General features: G+C 38.0%; 1 protein-coding gene across 5 annotated transcripts in view; it reads left to right on the top strand.

Moving 5' to 3' along the window:
• FNDC3A (fibronectin type III domain containing 3A) overlaps positions 1–16,199 on the top strand; it is a 155,812-nt gene extending 139,613 nt beyond the window's left edge. For all 5 annotated transcript variants that reach the window (XM_059041671.2, XM_059041669.2, XM_059041673.2 and 2 more), the window contains 2 exons: positions 799–926; positions 13,699–16,199. In XM_059041671.2, the coding sequence (XP_058897654.1) occupies positions 799–926; positions 13,699–14,013 (443 nt within the window). In that variant the 3' untranslated portion in view covers positions 14,014–16,199. The remainder of the gene's footprint in view (positions 1–798; positions 927–13,698) is intronic.
• Positions 16,200–17,793: the final 1,594 nt, after the last annotated feature.

Below are 17,793 nucleotides of genomic sequence, written 5' to 3'. Positions count from 1 at the left end.
GAGAGCCAGGTCATCTGTTTAGCAAACATAAATAAATACTTAGTTAACTTGAATTTTTAAATCAAATTTACATACACACACACATTTGTGTATATATTATATATTTAAAATTAATTTCAGCAGGGTTCTTACTTTAAAATGACCCTGGAAAGTAAAAAATACTAAAATTCCTCACCCTCTGAGGACAAATCACAAAGATTTCTAGTACAGTGTCCTGGATCATATACTTGAACGTATCATTTGTTAAACAGATCCATAGTTAGCAAGACTGTTCTTTGAATAGTCTTTCTAATAATGCTGATGGATTTCACTGAGTTATTTTTCTGTTCCCTCATCTGGTTTAGTGTCTCTTTACCTAAGAAGATTGCTGATTTTAACACCTTTGTACCCCACTATTGAGTGAGGCAGTCATATATGTGGTCAGGCAGCTAGGTGTATTTTTCAACTCATTCTCTTAGAAGATTTCTTAAATTATAAAATATCATGTTCTAGTTATGCTTTTTGAAGTACCATAAAAGATGTTGTAGAACTGCCATTGGTTTTTTTTAGCTCAGGGAAAATAGTACTTATCTTTACAGATCTTTTAATCAGTCTGGCCATTGGAGTGCTTGTAGATTGTATGGCCTGGAGATGATAAGAGTTAGCCATTGACCATTTCTCTGCAAATTTCAAAAATTCACTGAATATGTTTGTAACTATGTTTTAAAGTCTGTTGATTTTGATTGAAACAAGTGTCTGTGTGATGTGCCACGTTAAAAATCAAGTAGATTAGATTTTATTTATATTTGTTCTCTACAGCCCCCAAAATAGACAAAGTAAATGATCACATTTGTGAAATTACATGGGAGTGTTTACAGCCAATGAAAGGTGATCCAGTTATTTACAGTCTTCAAGTTATGGTGGGAAAAGATTCAGAATTCAAACAGGTATGTGCCAAAATATAATTCTATAGATATACACTTTCACCTTTTTCATTTTTATGTATTTTCAATGCAGGATTTGACTACCTTTATCTTCCTAATTCAAAAACATTTGTTCAGTGCTTACTATGTTCCAAAGATTAGTAACTACACAGTATATCAGGATTCAAAATCTCTTGGGTGTGAACTGCACTTAGAGTACTCGTTCATTTGACAGGTATTTATTGAACTCTGTGCCAGGCACACAGGATACAAGTGAACAAAAAGTCCTTGCCTCCATGCAGCTTACATTCTAGTAGAAAAAGAGATTCTAAAAGCAGATAAACACATCAGTATATCATATGTTAGATAGTGATAAGCACAATGAAGAAAAAATAAAACTGGCTAAAAGGATTAGGGAGTACTAGGGAGAAGGACAGCTAGTGCTATTTCATATAGGGCAGTCAGGTGACAGAGACCCAAAGGAAGTGAATATGGGGAGAAGAGTGTTTCAGAAGCAGAAACAGTAGGTGCAAAGGCCCTGAGGCAGGAGCATGCTTGTTAAATTTACTGTACAAGATGAAGGCCACTATGGCTGGGGCGGCATGAGCAAAGGGAGGAATAATAAATGAAGTCAGGGCTTTAATGGTAGGGGGTCTATGAGCAGGCATGGAGATCGTGTAGGGCATTATAGGTCATACTCTGACTTTTACTCCATGTAAAATGAGAAGCCAGTGGAGGATTTTGACCAGAGTAAGCACATGATCAGACACAAGATCATTGTGACCAGAGTAGTATGAGGACAGATGCAAAGACAACATTGAAGAGGCTTTTATTTACAATGTTAGTAATAGTCATAGTTATAATGCAGTGTTGTAAATATGACAATAGACAGAGTTATTATGGAAGCCTAGAGGAAGTATCACCTTCCTGGTAAAATTTCAAAGATAGGTTCCTGGTAAACAGTGAATAGCTGATGAAGTGGGCAGCTGTCAGTGTTCATTGTGACTTTTATAAAGAAGTTTTTATGCAACTCAAAAGCCTTATTTCTGTAAGCATTTCATCTGCTTTTTCCTTTTTGCTGTTAACCTTCTTGATTTTGAGGGCTTTTAATCTGGGTTGTTTTCATTTCAGTTTCTTATCTTGTATTTTCTTTTCTCACTATTAAAAAATCATTCATCTGTTTTATTTCACTCTTGTGCTGTTATAATTATTAATAATAGAATACCTTTCAATAAGGTATAATTTTTTCCTTTCAAGTTTTGCTAAATATGGAAGCATAATTTCTTAACCGAAATTACAAAAGGCCCCAAAGAGTTGGATTAAATTTGGCATGTGATTGTTTTTCTTTATTAAGCCATCTGCAAATTGACATGATAATTAGATTTGAATATGATTTACAGATAAGCAGGTTTCCTTCCAAGGAGGAAACAAAATTAATATTAAAGAAAATGTAATTGCATTACATGTTTAAAGGAAAAAGGGACCCCACATTTGAGTAGTATATGAATTTTAATAAACATCACTACATGAAACAGCAGTGCTAATTCTAAGTTAAGTTAAAAGCTAAATTAACCCTATCACCAGTTTTACTTTAGATTGTAAGCATACTGTAAAACTTAAAATACTGATTTCCTTAGAACTTCATCATATATAGGCTCATCTAAATCTCTTAAATGTTTATAAAATTTTATGATTTATTGGCAAGTTGTATTCCAAAAGTTTGAGGGTCATTTTTTTAAGAGTTCAATCTCATTCTTGGGATTTTAATATTTTACTTAAAATTGACTTGCTGTTCAACACACATGTATTAAATACTACATATGAAGAATTTGAGGGGGCTACATTATTAATAAGTTACTGTTCTGATTTCAAGAAAGTTGTTTATTAGACGTTAACAAGCAAGCAGAAATTTTATAATCATGACATTCTATGTAAGCAAACAAATAAAAGGGCATGATAAAGATAAAACATACTTTATAAAAAGGAATGATTTTTTTTCCATCTGGACTTTGGAATGTTTTCCAAAAGGATTATCATTAAAGGGAGTCTTTTTGGGGGGCTGATGAGCTTAGGAGGAACCATGAACTCTCAAGTATGACTTGAGTAAATAAGGCTCAAGAATGGAGTGTGTACAGTGGGGGAAAGGGGGGGGTATGCTGGTGGGATGAACTGGGAGATTGGGATTTACATATGTACACTAATATGTATAAAACAGATTACTAATAAAAATAAAGCTTAAAAAAAAAAGATTGGAGTGTGTAGTGGAGGAGGCCAAGTCTTAGTGGGTCTTCATTCTATAGCAGTAGGAACTGTTGATGTTTTTAAAAAGAGGATTATTGTTTATAAGTTGGTGGTTGAGTTTCTAGGCTAGCCTATTAAAACCTGTTTAACCTGTAGTGTTGCTGGGTTTGAGGACCTGGAAGCATATTAGCCTAGCAGCAGCCAGTACTTACGACCCTGGGCCAAACTTAGAAACATATTGATTTCTTTACGTTCTTCCCTTTCTTCATCCCTCTTTGATCAGTCAGTGGCTTTCACCAAACTCTTGCAGCCTTCTTGCTGCTCTGTGCCCTGCTCTGCAGCACCTCCCCGAGGCTTGACCCCATTCTCTAAAATTACACTCTTCCTCTGACTCTTGCCTCCTTCTCTCACATACATCATAATTCTCATATACGCAGTATAACTGACCTTATTGCCATTAGGAGAAAGACTCTTTCCTTGGGAAAATTCATGTCAAAAGTCGAGTGTCTGCTGGCTCTTTAATCCTCCCAGAAGTGTATACATCTTTTAAAGCAAGTGCTTTTAAACCAAAAGCAGCATTTCAAGTGGTATAACAGGGTGAAATGAAAATATTGGGGGACAGTAGAACCACCGTCAAAGCAGATAAGCCCCATCTGGGAGTCTGTACCTAGGAGAGTTCTTGTGTCCAAGCTCACTGATGTTACCAGTACCAGAAAAATTAATTCAAATTGGCTTATAGGGGCTTCCCTGGTGGCACGGTGGTTAAGAATCCGCCTGCCAATGCAGGGGACATGGGTTCGAGCCCTGGTCCGGGAAGATCCCACATGCTACAGAGCAACTAAGCCCGTGCGCCACAACTACTGAGCCTGCCCTCTAGAGTCGGTGAGCCACAACTACTGAGCCCACGTGCCACAACTAATGAAGCCCGTGCTCCGCAACAAGAGAAGCCACCACGATGAGAGGCCTGCGCACTGCAAGAAAGAGTAGCCCCCACTCGCTGTAACTATAAAAAGAAAGCCCACGTGCAGCAACAAAGACCCAATGCAGCCAAAAATAATTAATTAATTTTAAAAAAAATTTCAAATTGGCTTATAAAGTATAAATCCTCTTAGGGAGAAGCCTGTAGGTAGGCAGGTTGATCGAGGAGCTTAATGAAGTCATCAGGGACATAGTTTCTCTCAGTGTTTGGTGCCTGCCATGGGGAACTTACACTTCCTTATTCACATTCAGGGAAAAGATAGCACTCAGGTTACAAAGCCATCCCTGAAGCAGTGACTGTGCCAGGGCTTAAGCCAGCCAAGGCCCACCTCTGGAGTTAAGCCTCAGCCAGCTTCTCCTACTACATGAGCTGTACTTTGGATACCCCATCCAAAATTAGGGTATTGTTGTCAGTGTAGAACGGTTGCTGGGACAGTGGCCTGTTGGATTCTATACAATTTCTTCCTTTCTTAAACTTCTGAACTTGAGATTCTCAAAAATAGTTGTTCCTCAGAGTGGCCTGCAGACCAAATAAACCTGAATGTCTAGGAGTGGAACCCACAATTCTGTTTTTCTTTCGCTGGTTTTCTTTCTTTGTTTTTAAGTTCCAAGTGGTGCTTAAGCACAGTAAATTTAAGAATTGCTCTAGAGGTAGCCTCATCCACCAGAGGACATACAGCAGAAGCAAGAAGAACTACAATCCTGCAGAGCCTATGGAACAAAAACCACATTCACAGAAACACAGAGGATATGAAAAGGCAGAGGGCTATGTACCAGATGAAGGAACATGATAAAACCCTAGTAAAACAACTAAATGAAATGGAGATAGGCAACCTTCCAGAAAAAGAATTCAGAATAATGATAGTGAAGATGATCCAAGACCTCAGAAAAAGAATGGAGGCAAAGGTAGAGACGATGCAAGAAATGTTTAACAAAGATCTAGAAGAATTAAAGAACAGAGAGGTGAACAACACAATAACTGAAATGAAAAATACACTAGAAGGAATCAATAGCAGAATAACTGAGGCAGAAGAACGGATAAGTGACCTGGAAGACAGACTGGTGGAATTCACTGCCGCAGAACTGAATAAAGGAAAAAAAAATGAAAAGAAATGAAGACAGCTTAAGAGACCTCTGGGACAACATTAAACGCAACTACATTCGCATTATAGGGGTCCCAAAAGAAGAAGAGAGAGAGAAAGGACCCAAGAAAATATGTGAAGAGACTATAGTCAAAAACTTCCCTAACATGGGAAAGAAAATAGCCACCCAAGTCCAGGAATCGCAGCAAGTCCCATAAAGGATAAACCCAAGGAGAAACATGCCAAGACACATAGTAATCAAATTGGCAAAAATTAAAGACAGAAAAATTACTGAAAGCGGCAAAGGAAAAACAACAAATAACATAAAAGAGAACTCCCATAACGTTAACAGCTGATTTCTCGCAGAAACTCTACAAGCCAGAAGGGAGTGGTATGATATACTTAAAGTGATGAAAGGGAAGAACCTACAACCAAGATTACTCTACTCGGCAAGGATCTCATTCAGATTTGATGGAGAAATCAAAGGCTTTACAGACAAGCAAAAGCTAAGAGAATTCAGCACCACCAAACCAGCTCTACAGCAAATGCTAAAGGAACTTCTGTAAGTGGGAAACACAAGAGAAGAAAAGGACCTACAAAAACAAACCCAAAACTACTAAGAAAATGGTCATAGGAACATACATATTGATAATCACCTTAAACTTGAATGGATTAAATGCTCCAACCAGAAGACACAGGCTTGCTAAATGGATATAGAAACAAAACCCATATATATGCTGACTACAAGAGACCCACTTCAGACCTAGGGACATATTCACACTGAAAGTGAGGGGATGGAAAAAGATATTCCATGCAAATGGAAATCAAAAGAAAGGTGTGGTAGTAATACTCATACCAGATAAAACAGACTTTAAAATAAAGACTGTTACCAGAGACAAGGAAGGACACTACATAACGATCAAGGGATCAATCCAAGGAGAAGATATAACAATTATAAATATATATACACCCAAGATAGGAGCACCTCAATATATAAGGCAGCTGCTAACAGCTATGAAAGAGGAAATCGACAGTAACACAATAATAATGGGGGACTTTAACACCTCACTTACACCTATGGACAGATCATCCAAACAGAAAATTAATAAGGAAACACAAGCTGTAAATGACAAAATACACCAGATAGATTTAATTGATATTTATAGGACATTCCATCCAAAAACAGCAGATTACACTTTCTTCTCAAGTGCGCACAGAACATTCTCCAGGATACATCACATCTTGGGTCACAGATCAAGCCTCAGTAAATTTAAGAAAATTGAAATCATATCATGCATCTTTTCTGACCACAACACTATAAGATTAGAAATCAAGTATAGGGGAAAAAAACGTTAAAAACACAAACACGTGGAGGCTAAACAGTACGTTACTAAATAACCAAGAGATCACTGAAGAAATCAAAGAGGAAATCCAAAAATACCTAGACAAATGACAAAACACGATGATCCAAAACCTATGGGATGCAGCAAAAGCTGTTCTAAGAGGGAAGCTTATAGCTATACAAGCCTACGTCAAGAAACAAGAAAAATCTCAAAGAAACAACCTAACCTTACACCTAAGGGAACTAGAGAAAAAAGAACAAACAAAACCCAAAGATCGCAGAAGGAAAGAAATCATAAAGATCAGGCAGAAATAAATGAAATAGAAACAAAGAAAACAATAGCAAAGATCAGTAAAACTAAAAGCTGGTTCTTTGAGAAGATAAACAAAATTGATAAACCATTAGCCAGACTCATCAAGAAAAAGAGGGAGAGGATTCAAATCAATAAAATTAGAAATGGAAAAGGAGCAGATAAAACAAACACCGCAGAAATACAAAGCATCCTGAGCGATTAGAACAATCAACTCTATGCCAATAAAGTGGGCAACCTGGAAGAAATAGACAAATTCTTAGAAAGGTATAACCTTCCAAGACTGAACCAGGAAGAAATCGAAACTATGAACAGATCAGTCACAAGTAATGAAATTGAACCTGTGATTAAAAATCTTCCAACAGGGCTTCCCTGGTGGCGCAGTGGTTGAGAATCTGCCTGCCGATGCAGGGGACACCGGTTCGTGCCCCGGTCTGGGAAGATCACACGTGCTGCGGAGCAGCTGGGCCCGTGAGCCATGGCCACTGAGCCCACGCATCTGGAGCCTGTGCTCCGCAACGGGAGAGGCCACAACATCAAGAGGCCCGCGTACCACAAAAAAAAAAAAAAAAAAAAATCTTCCAACAAACCAAAGTCCAGGGCCAGATGGCTTCACAGGTGAATTCTATCAAACATTTAGAGAAGAGCTAGTACCCATCCTTCTCAAACTCTTCCAAAAAACTGCACAGGAGGGAACACTCCCAGACTCATTCTGTGAGGCCACCGTCACCCTGATACCAAAAGAAGACAAAGATACTACAAATAAAGAAAATTACAGACCAATATCGCTCATGAATATAGATGCAAAAATCCTCAACAAACTACTAGCAAACAGAATCCAACAACACATTAAAGGGATCATTCACCATGATCAAGTAGGATTTATCCTAGGGATGCAAGGATTCTTCAATATATGCAAATCAATCAATGTGATACACCATATTAATTAGTTGAAGAATAAAAAACATATGATCATCTCAGTAGATGCAGAAAAAGCTTTTGACAGAATTCAATACCCATTCATGATAAAAACTCTCCAGAAAGTGGGCATAGAGGGAACCTACCTCAACATAATAAAGGCCATATATGACAAACCCACAGCAAACATCATTCTCAATGGTGAAAAACTGAAAAAAAGCATTTCCTCTAAGGTCAGGAACAAGACAAAGATGTCCACTCTCACTAGTTATTCAACATAGTTTTGGAAGTCCTAGCCATGGCAATCAGAGAAGAAAAAGAAAGAAAAGGAATACAAATAGGAAGAGAAGAAGTAAAACTGTCAGTGTTTGCAGATGACATGATACTATACATAGAGAATACTAAAGATGCCACCATAAAACTACTAGAGCTAATCAATGAATTTGGTAAAGCTGCAGGGTACAAAATTAATGCACAGAAGTCTCTTGCATTCCTATATACTAATGATGAAAAATCTGAAAGAGAAATTAAGGAAGCACTCCCATTTACCATTGCAACAAAAAGAATAAAATACCTAGGAATAAACCTACCTAGGGAGACAAAAGACCTGTATGCACCAAAGTATAAGACACTGTTGAAAGAAATTAACGATGATACCAACAGATGGAGAGATATACCATGTTCCTGGATTGGAAGAATCAATATTGTGAAAATGACTATACTACCAAAGCAATCTACAGATTCAATGCAATCCCTATCAAATTAGCAATGGCACTTTACAGAACTAGAACAAAAAATCTTAAAATCTGTATGGAGACACAAAAGACCCCGAATAGCCAAAGCAGTCTTGAGGAAAAAAAATTGAGCTGGAGCAATCAGACTCCCTGACTTCAGACTATACTACACTACAAAGCTACAGTAATCAAGACAATATTGGTACTGGCACAAAAACAGAAATATAGATCAATGGAACAGGATAGAAAGCCCAGAGATAAACCCACGCACCTATGGTCAACTAATCTAAGACAAAGGAGGCAAGGATATACAATGGAGAAAAGACAGTCTCTTCAATAAGTGGTGCTGGGAAAACTGGACAGCTACATGTAGCAGAATGAAATTAGAATACTCCCTCACACCACACACAGAAATAAACTCAAAATGGATTCGAGACCTGAATGTAAGAATGGACACTATAAAACTCTTAGAGGAAAACATAGGAAGAACACTCTGACATAAATCACAGCAAGATCTTTTTGGATCCACCTCCTAGAGTAATGGAAATAAAAACAAAAATAAACAAATGGGACCTAATGACACTTCAAAGCTTTTGCACAGCAAAGGAAACCATAAACAAGACGAAAAGACAACCCTCAGAATGGGAGAAAAGTGTTTGCAAACGAATCATCGGACCAAAGATTAATCTCCAAAATATATAAACAGCTCACGCAGGTCAATATTTAAAAAACAAACAACCCAATCCAAAAATGGGCAGAAGACCTAAATAGACATTTCTCCAAAGAAGACATACAGATGGCCAAGAAGCACATGAAAAGCTGCTCAACATCACTAATTATTAGAGAAATGCAAATCAAAACTACCTCACACTGGTTAGAATGGGCACCATCAGAAAACCTACAAACCAAGAAATGCTGGAGAGGGTGTGGAGAAAAGAGAACCCTCTTGCACTCTTGGTGGGAACGTAAATTGATACAGCCACTATGGAGAACAGTATGGAGGAGGTTCCTTAAAAAACTAAACACAGAACTACCATATGATCCATCAATCCCACAGCTGGGCATATACCCAGAGAAAACCATAATTCAAAAAGACACATGCACCCCAATGTTCGTTGCAGCACTATTTACAATAGCCAGGTCATGGGAGCAACCTATCGACAGACGAATGGATAAAGAAGATGTGGTACTCAGCCATAAAAAGGAATGAAATTGGGTCATTTGTTGAGATGTGGATGAATCTAGAGACTGTCATACAGAATGAAGTCAGAAAGAGAAAAACAAATATCGTATATTATTGCATACATGTGGAACCTAGAAAAATGGTACAGGTGAACCGGTTTGCAGGGCAGAAGTTGAGACACATATGTAGAGAACAAACATTTGGACACCAAGGGGGGAAAGCAGCGGCGGGTGAGGATGGTGGTGTGCTGAATTGGGCGATTGGGATTGACATGTATACACTGATGTGTATAAAATTGATGACTAATAACCTTCTGTATAAAAAAAAACTCAAAAAAAAATTGCTCTAAAAGCTCCAAGTTCACTTACAACTCCCTCAACAATAATAGAGGGGAAGAATGGTAGAGGTGAGTTAAGTCGTTATTTGTCCATATTCAGTTGTTTTTGAGGGTTTTTACTGTTCCCTTCATTTATTGATCACTAGGAAATAATTATTTGCAATAATACATTCATAAGTTACAGAAGGATCACATTATGTGACCATATGTGCCAAATTATATGACAACATATGCCTTATTTGTCTTAATGAATACAGTTGACCCTTGAACACCATAAGGGTTAGGAGCACTGACCCCCAGGCGCAGTGGAAAAACCACATATAACTTTACAGTCGGCCCTCCATGTTCACTGTTCCATATTCATGGATTTGGCCAGCCTCTGGCTGTACTGTAGATTGTACTTACTGAAAAAAAAAAATCTGTGTATAAGTGGACCCTTACAGTTCAAACCCGTGTTGTCCAAGGGCCAACTGTAATTACTTTTAAATGCAGTCAAATCTATAATAAATCTTAGGAAAGTTTTGAGTAAGTCTGCATTCAGTCTAATAGTAATGTATTGCTGAAATCATTGTCTTACACTAATTGCTATAAATAATACAGACTGTATTACTCATTATAAGATCAGATTGTGGATATGTAATGTACACAGAAGGTAGAAATGGTTTAACAGAACTTGTTCTTCTGTAATGACAGCTTCAAAAGTGGTTGTCTTTGGTAGTAAACATGTATACTTGTCAAGAACAAGGACTGTCTTGAATTTTAGTATGGGTACTTGGTAAATTAATCTCACCAGCCAAATAGATTTTTAGAATGTAGATATAGAGGTAGATATAAATAGGTAAAATAGTGATTTCAGTCTTACTGGCCCCAATTCTACAGTTGTTATTTTCTCTATGCTGTGATATATTCACAAAGCTAAAGTAAGGTTAAATACCAATTTATGAAACTCTAAGCTTTCTATAAAGGTTTTCCTATAAATTCTGTTGCAGGTCGTGTACTATCTCAAAGTTCTTGGCCAGCTAGATATGCACAAACTTTCCAAGCTTAAATTTTAGTCTGCATTTCTCAGTTAAAATGCAAAGAAAGTGAAAACAGTAATGTCTTACCTGCCATCCTCTTAACTACGAATCTGCAGTAATTTATATTTGCCGCATTCTGCCTAAGTAAATGGATAGTTTATTGATGGCAAATATAAAGGGGATATTTTAGTTTTTCTTTTAATTGTATGTAATACTATCTGTGAACAATAGCTATGGATGAAAAAATTATGAATTTATTAGAGTTTTTACTTGCCCTATTGTTTATTAGGGTCACAAAATTTATCTTGTCAATATGTAAGGGGACTGGTGGAAATGGTGTTGCTCATTTTAATTCTTATTTCTCATTCTGAGGCCTAACCCAGCTATCCTGAGCTTGAGACTCTTTTTGAATAGCTTCACTTAGATCTATAAAACTTTAAAAATCAGCTCTAGCAGATGTGTCTGTTTTCTTCAGTCCTGAATCTACAGTTACCTATAGGATGTCTCCCTGTTTAGATACCTTCCCAACATCTAAAACAAAACTGAAAATTTGATCTCATCATCTTCCTTCCCAGTCTCTCCTCTCCAACTTCTTCCTCATTCGTCAGGATCATAAACACTAACGTCATTTTGGTCCCCAAGCTTTAAACTCTTGGAAGAGGTTTGTGTTTTTTTTGTTTTTTGTTTTTTGTTTTGCCTGCCAACTTTTATTAAAATAAAGTCACTTTTTAAGCGATCCATGAAAATTATACCAGGGCCTCATAACTCAGCAAGAGCCCTTGTCCTGCCCAACTCCCTCAATCCCTCTCAGCCTTATGATCAGGATTCCTTAAACAGTTTAAATATCACACACTACAATGGCCCCTGTAGAATTAAACTTAAATTTCCAACTAGTGTATTAACATATTCCTCCTTTCAATGTCAAATCTCTTCACCTATCACCCTCATGCCATTTGTTGAGTTTCTTTTCCTGATTACATTACCACGCTCGTTTGGAGACAAATGGAAAATAAAGAAAATTTTAAAGACAAAAAATAAATATCACCCATTATACCCGTAAGACAAATACATATTTTTTATTTTTACTAAATTGACTTCATTGTATGTATACTGTTTCACACTGCTTTCTAATACAGCCTTCTGATTTACTTAAGTTCATCCTTTTACTGTCGCTGAGACATAAATCATTTCTACATTTTCACTTCCTGAAATGCTCATATGCATCTTCAGAACTAATCCATATTCAGCATTTTTTTAAGATTTGTCTTAAAGCTTACTTTTTCAATAAAAGTTCATTTATATATCTTCTCAGTATCTTCTGATATACACTTTGATGTATACATAGGCAGTACTAATTTAGTGGCCTTTCATTAAGTACCTATTATATGCTAGATTCTGGAGACACAAAAATGAGGGAAAGATCTTACCTTTCTCCTTTGGAAGCAAACCAGTATGTAAAAATGTAGATTTACAACACAGATACAATTGAGGCTACTAAAATTGCTTGAGGGAATGCTAGCCCACAAGTTTTGGTTGATCTCTTATATAACCCACCAACTAGCTGGGGAAACTCAACTGGGAAATCACTATGAGTCTTGGTCTTTTCATTTAGAGAATGAGTGAAGGGGTGCAGTAGTGGAAGTGATAGCTTCCATATATTGAGCACTCGCTATATGCTGGGCACTGTGCTAAGAAGTGCTTTAACAAGTATTAGTTTATTTCATTCTCATAATTACCATACAAGATAACTACTATTATGCCCTGGAGGGGTGTGCAGTGGTAGAGCAGAGCTTGGACCCCAGTTCCAGTACATATCCTCTCAATCACTAGCACACTGTCTTGAAAAATCTATGGAATTCCATTCTTGTTATTTCCCTTCTAAGGGATAAGCCAGAGGAGTTGGGTTTTAAAATCCCATTCTTTGATTCTAAACGATCTCTCCCTTTAAAGTTTATAAAATGATTTGCCATAGACACCTATAGAGCTCTCCTTTTTCACTTATTGTTTCATTTAGCAGATCTGTTTGAAACTTTACAGAAACCATTTACACAAAGATATCATGGGAGAGCTTAGACACTGTTCCTCCTTTCATGGAGTCATTTCACAGAAGTTTGACTTCTTACTTTTTATTTATTTATTTTTCGGTACGCGGGCCTCTCACCGTTGTGGCCTCTCCCGTCGCGGAGCACAGGCTCCGGACGCGCAGGCTCAGCGGCCATGGCTCACGGGCCCAGCCGCTCCGCGGCATGTGGGATCCTCCCGGACCGGGGCACGAACCCGCGTCCCCTGCATCGGCAGGTGGGCTCTCAACCACTGCGCCAACAGGGAAGCCCCGACTTCTTACGTTTGGTGAAACCAGAGAAATGCCCATGGGCTGATTTTGCTTGTTCTGGGGATACATCTTCACCCTTCAGCTGGTCTGTAAGCTCTGTGAGGGTATATATCACATCCTTACTTTTCAGATTTCTCTAGCCATTATACAGCAAACAGTCAAGTTCTTTAATGGATAGGTATTTTTAAAATGTCATTTAAAAGATACAAGCAGTGGCACTCACTAGCTTCCATGTCAAAAATAATTCTAAAACTAGCCAGTCTTAACATAGACCTGCCCAGCCTTCCCATATAATCCTTTCTTTAATGTCTTACTATCAGATTTACAAAGGGCCTGACTCTTCATTCCGGTATTCAAGCCTTCAGCTGAACTGTGAATATCGTTTCCGTGTGTGTGCCATTCGCCAGTGCCAAGACCCTGTGGGGCATCAGGACCTCGTAGGCCCCTACAGCACAACAGTGCTCTTCATCTCTCAGAGAACCGAGCCACCAGCCAGCACCAACAGGGACACTGTGGGAAGCACGAGGACCCGGCGGGCGCTCAGTGACGAGCAGTGTGCAGCCGTCATCCTTGTGCTCTTCGCTTTCTTTTCCATTTTGATTGCCTTTATCATTCAGTACTTTGTAATCAAGTGAAAATATAACTATTTTTAATATTGTATTACATTTTATTTTGTCATGTACTAAAATTTCTGTATTGCTTTTACAAAAACAGTGACATTTAGCACTGGCATTGAGACTATAGTACATCATTTTTGCCACTTTTAATGCTTATTTTGTTAGGTAGAGGCTGGCACCTTATTAGAATGCAAGCCACAGAAATAGCACGTTTCGGTTTTTTGTTCGGTTGGGGCTCTTTTTCTTTTCTTTTTCTTTTTTTTCTTTTTTTGACATGCCTTCTTGTGAAACAAACTTTCTGAGAGGCAACAATATATAATTGATACTTTGACCAGTCAGCATGAGTGTAACAGTGACAACCTGATCTGTTTGTTTTAATTATTACCTAGTGAAAAATTCAGAGTGATTAAAATTTACACTAACATGCTATATAAAAATGTTAAAGTATGATGCTGTGAAAGCAATCTAGTGCTATATTTCTACCTCCTCATTTGTCTTAATTTGGTAAAGTGGGATTATGACGACTAACTGGAGGGCTCAGCAGACAAAACGGGCTGAAAGCATAAGCGTGGGAAAAAGAAGCTTCCTGCTTGATAAACGTGGAGTTCTTCATTATAAGTATATATTCATGAATTCACAGATAAGTCACACACACAGTTTACTTGGCCTAAAAGTATTTTAATGTTTACTCAAAAACCCATCTTCAGGTCTTGAGAACATGGAAAAGAACAGAGGGCTTTTACATACTTTTTTAAAGTAATCATAATTCTGAACTTCAAACCTATTTAATTTGGTTTTGTGAGCCTTTGAACTATATGTGTGTGTATAAGGACATGCACATACATATATGGCTTTATATATACCAAGTGTAGAAATACACACACACACACACACACACACACACACACACACACACACACACTCTCTCACTCCATCTATCTGGTACAGGCTAATTTTGAAGAACTCCCGTTAAGTTTTGCTGCTTCTCCCATAACTACTGCCATCACCATCAGAATTCATAATCAAACCTAACCTTTTGTTTGGGGCACCAAATCCGAAGACAAAATTAATTTGCACCAGTAAACTTCAAGCTGCTTTCTTTCTTGAGAAACTAATGTTTAATGTAATGTCTGTTTGGATACTGTTCCAGTTGTTGATTGCATGTGGTTAATGTTGCATTAGAGCACTTTGCAATTACATAATTCGTTAATGTTTTGTGAGCTTGCATTTGTGAGTTATTGGGTGATCAGATTGAATTGTGTCAAGTATCACATTGTACATCTTGCATAGATGTCCATGACTGCCAGTAATAATAGTTTGTAATGAAACTATCTACAATTCTTGTTTATCACATCTGTTTTCTGTGAAACACTTGTAACTAGCCTTTTTAATTTATTATTTGAATTTTAGGATAGTGAGTCACTAATTTTTAGTTGCTGAGGTTAGCAGTTTAGTGATTACTAAGCACTTCTGTCAGTCTTTGAAAAAAAGGACATATGTTTTGTGCTTTGAAGATCTCTGAAGAATCTTATATTAGAATGAGCATGTATTGTAATTGTTTTATGTCAAATGATCTGTGCTGTAGAAAAAACATTAACCTTTGTTCAAAAAAGAAATGGATAAACTTGGCCTTCCCAAGTGGTAAGAATGATCTGTCACTATAAAATACTGTATGTTTACATTTTATTTAAATTTAATCTCTTATGTGTAGGCTAACTTCCCCCAAAACAGTGATTGAGATTGTTTTCTAGAAACTTCTTAACGTGCCACATTTGGCAGTACAAATGAGTTTGAGTGTAATAGCCCAGAGATTTCTATATAGTTGAATGTCTAAAGTGGTAAAAAGTGCCACTGTGGCAGTTGCAGTGGCTTATGTTTTTCATAGTAACTCAAATGAACTCCTATTTTTGATAGTAAATGTCATTTAATAGTGTACTTGCCATTTGAGCCTCACTGCAAAATCAGTGCAGAGGAGAAACAATTTTTAATGTAATGTTGATTTTACCTCATATACTGTACATTCCAAAAACTCTAAAAACTTTTTAAAGATTATAGATACACTACCAAACGTATCACCTTGAAATTGTATAAGGTTGGACTTCATACAAATGAAAAAATATAATCTCATAAAAATACATAAACTATGTAGCAAAAGTATCTTTAAAATCCATGGAAAATAAAAATTGTATCATTCTTTTTTGAGATATGTTTATTGTATGCATAAACATTATTTGTTGCCTCTTTGGGAAAATGAAATGTTATGGTCTCCCCTCTTGCAGTTGGCTTACAACAGTTTTCTCAAAATATAAATCTTCAACATGAGAGGATCCGTATTCAAGAAGGTCAAGTTTTATCCTAGTGACCTGATTCTGTTGCACATTATATGTATTCTTTTATATATGTGTGTGTGTATATTTATATATATATATATATATATATAGAGAGAGAGAGAGAGAGAGAGAGAGGGAGGAAACAAGATATCTAATGAATAAGGATGGGTCTGAGGTAAACTTCCCATTGGAAAGAAAATCGGACCACGCCTCACCTATCCTGCATTCTTTACCTACTTCTTAGTACCTTCTCTTTCCCACCTACAGGGGCCCAGAACCTTCCTACTACTGGCACTGCAATCTGCCCCCAGGTCTGCCCTCCACCAGAAATTTCAACGTTCCTATCTACTTAATACCATACCAGAAAGTTCTCACATGCACCAAGACATTCAACATTCCTCCTCACTTATCTCTTTAAAATTTCCATCCCACAGACCTCATCCGGGGATACATTGCTTTTTAAAATCCAAGTGGGGCTTCCCTGGTGGCACAGTGGTTAAGAATCCGCCTGCCAATGCAGGGGACACGGGTTCGAGCCCTGGTCCGGGAAGATCCCACATGCCACGGAGCAGCTAAGCCTGTGCGCCACAACTACTGAGCCTGCGCTCTAGAGCCCGTGCTCCGCAACAAGAGAAGCCACGGCAATGAGAAGCCCGCGCACCACAACGAAGAGTCGCCCCCGCTCGCCGCAACTAGATAAAGCCCACGCGCAGCAACAAAGACCCAAAGCAGCCAAAAATAAAAATTAAATTAATTTTTAAAAAATCCGGGGCTTCCCTGGTGGCGCAGTGGTTGAGAATCCGCCTGCCAATGCAGGGGACACGGGTTCGTGCCCCGGTCTGGGAAGATCCCACGTGCCGCGGAGCGGCTGGGCCCGTGAGCCATGGCCGCTGAGCCTGCGCGTCCGGAGCCTGTGCTCCGCAATGGGAGAGGCCACAACAGTGAGAGGCCCGCATACCACAAAAAAAAAAAAAAAAAAAAAAAAAAAACATAAAAAATCCAAGTGGATCTCTAATTGCCACAACTGCAGGCACCACGGTAAAGTTTACAGTGTTAGGCTGGGGAAGAGGAGATAAACTTTGGATGTAGGAGCATCACTCCATGGAAGCAACTGAGTTGGAATCCAGCCTTGAGAAGAATATGACACTGACTTACATATCACCTCTTCTTTTTCCCGTAGATTGGGAATAGTATTATATATTGTACTTGAGCATTTTGTGGGTTGGTTTCCAACTCAGGTACCTTACCATCATCATCATGAACAGATTCTCTGCAGGAGGATCCCTTGTGTATGGCGGCTCAATTAGGCAAACAGACTGCAAGAGGAAATGGGGCCCCAAAACCTAACACCAGTCTTCCTACAATCTAACCACCTACCATCAACATAGGTAATGATACTGCCTTGTATTTTTTAAATGCTTTTTAAATACACAGTTTTAGGATAATCTCTATGCCCTCAAGAGTATCC

The sequence above is a fragment of the Kogia breviceps genome, chromosome 16 (genome assembly GCF_026419965.1).
Source record: "Kogia breviceps isolate mKogBre1 chromosome 16, mKogBre1 haplotype 1, whole genome shotgun sequence".
Taxonomy (NCBI): Eukaryota; Metazoa; Chordata; class Mammalia; order Artiodactyla; family Physeteridae; genus Kogia; species Kogia breviceps.
Note: the sequence above shows the minus strand (reverse complement) of the source record. Positions and strands in the feature narration are given on the sequence as shown.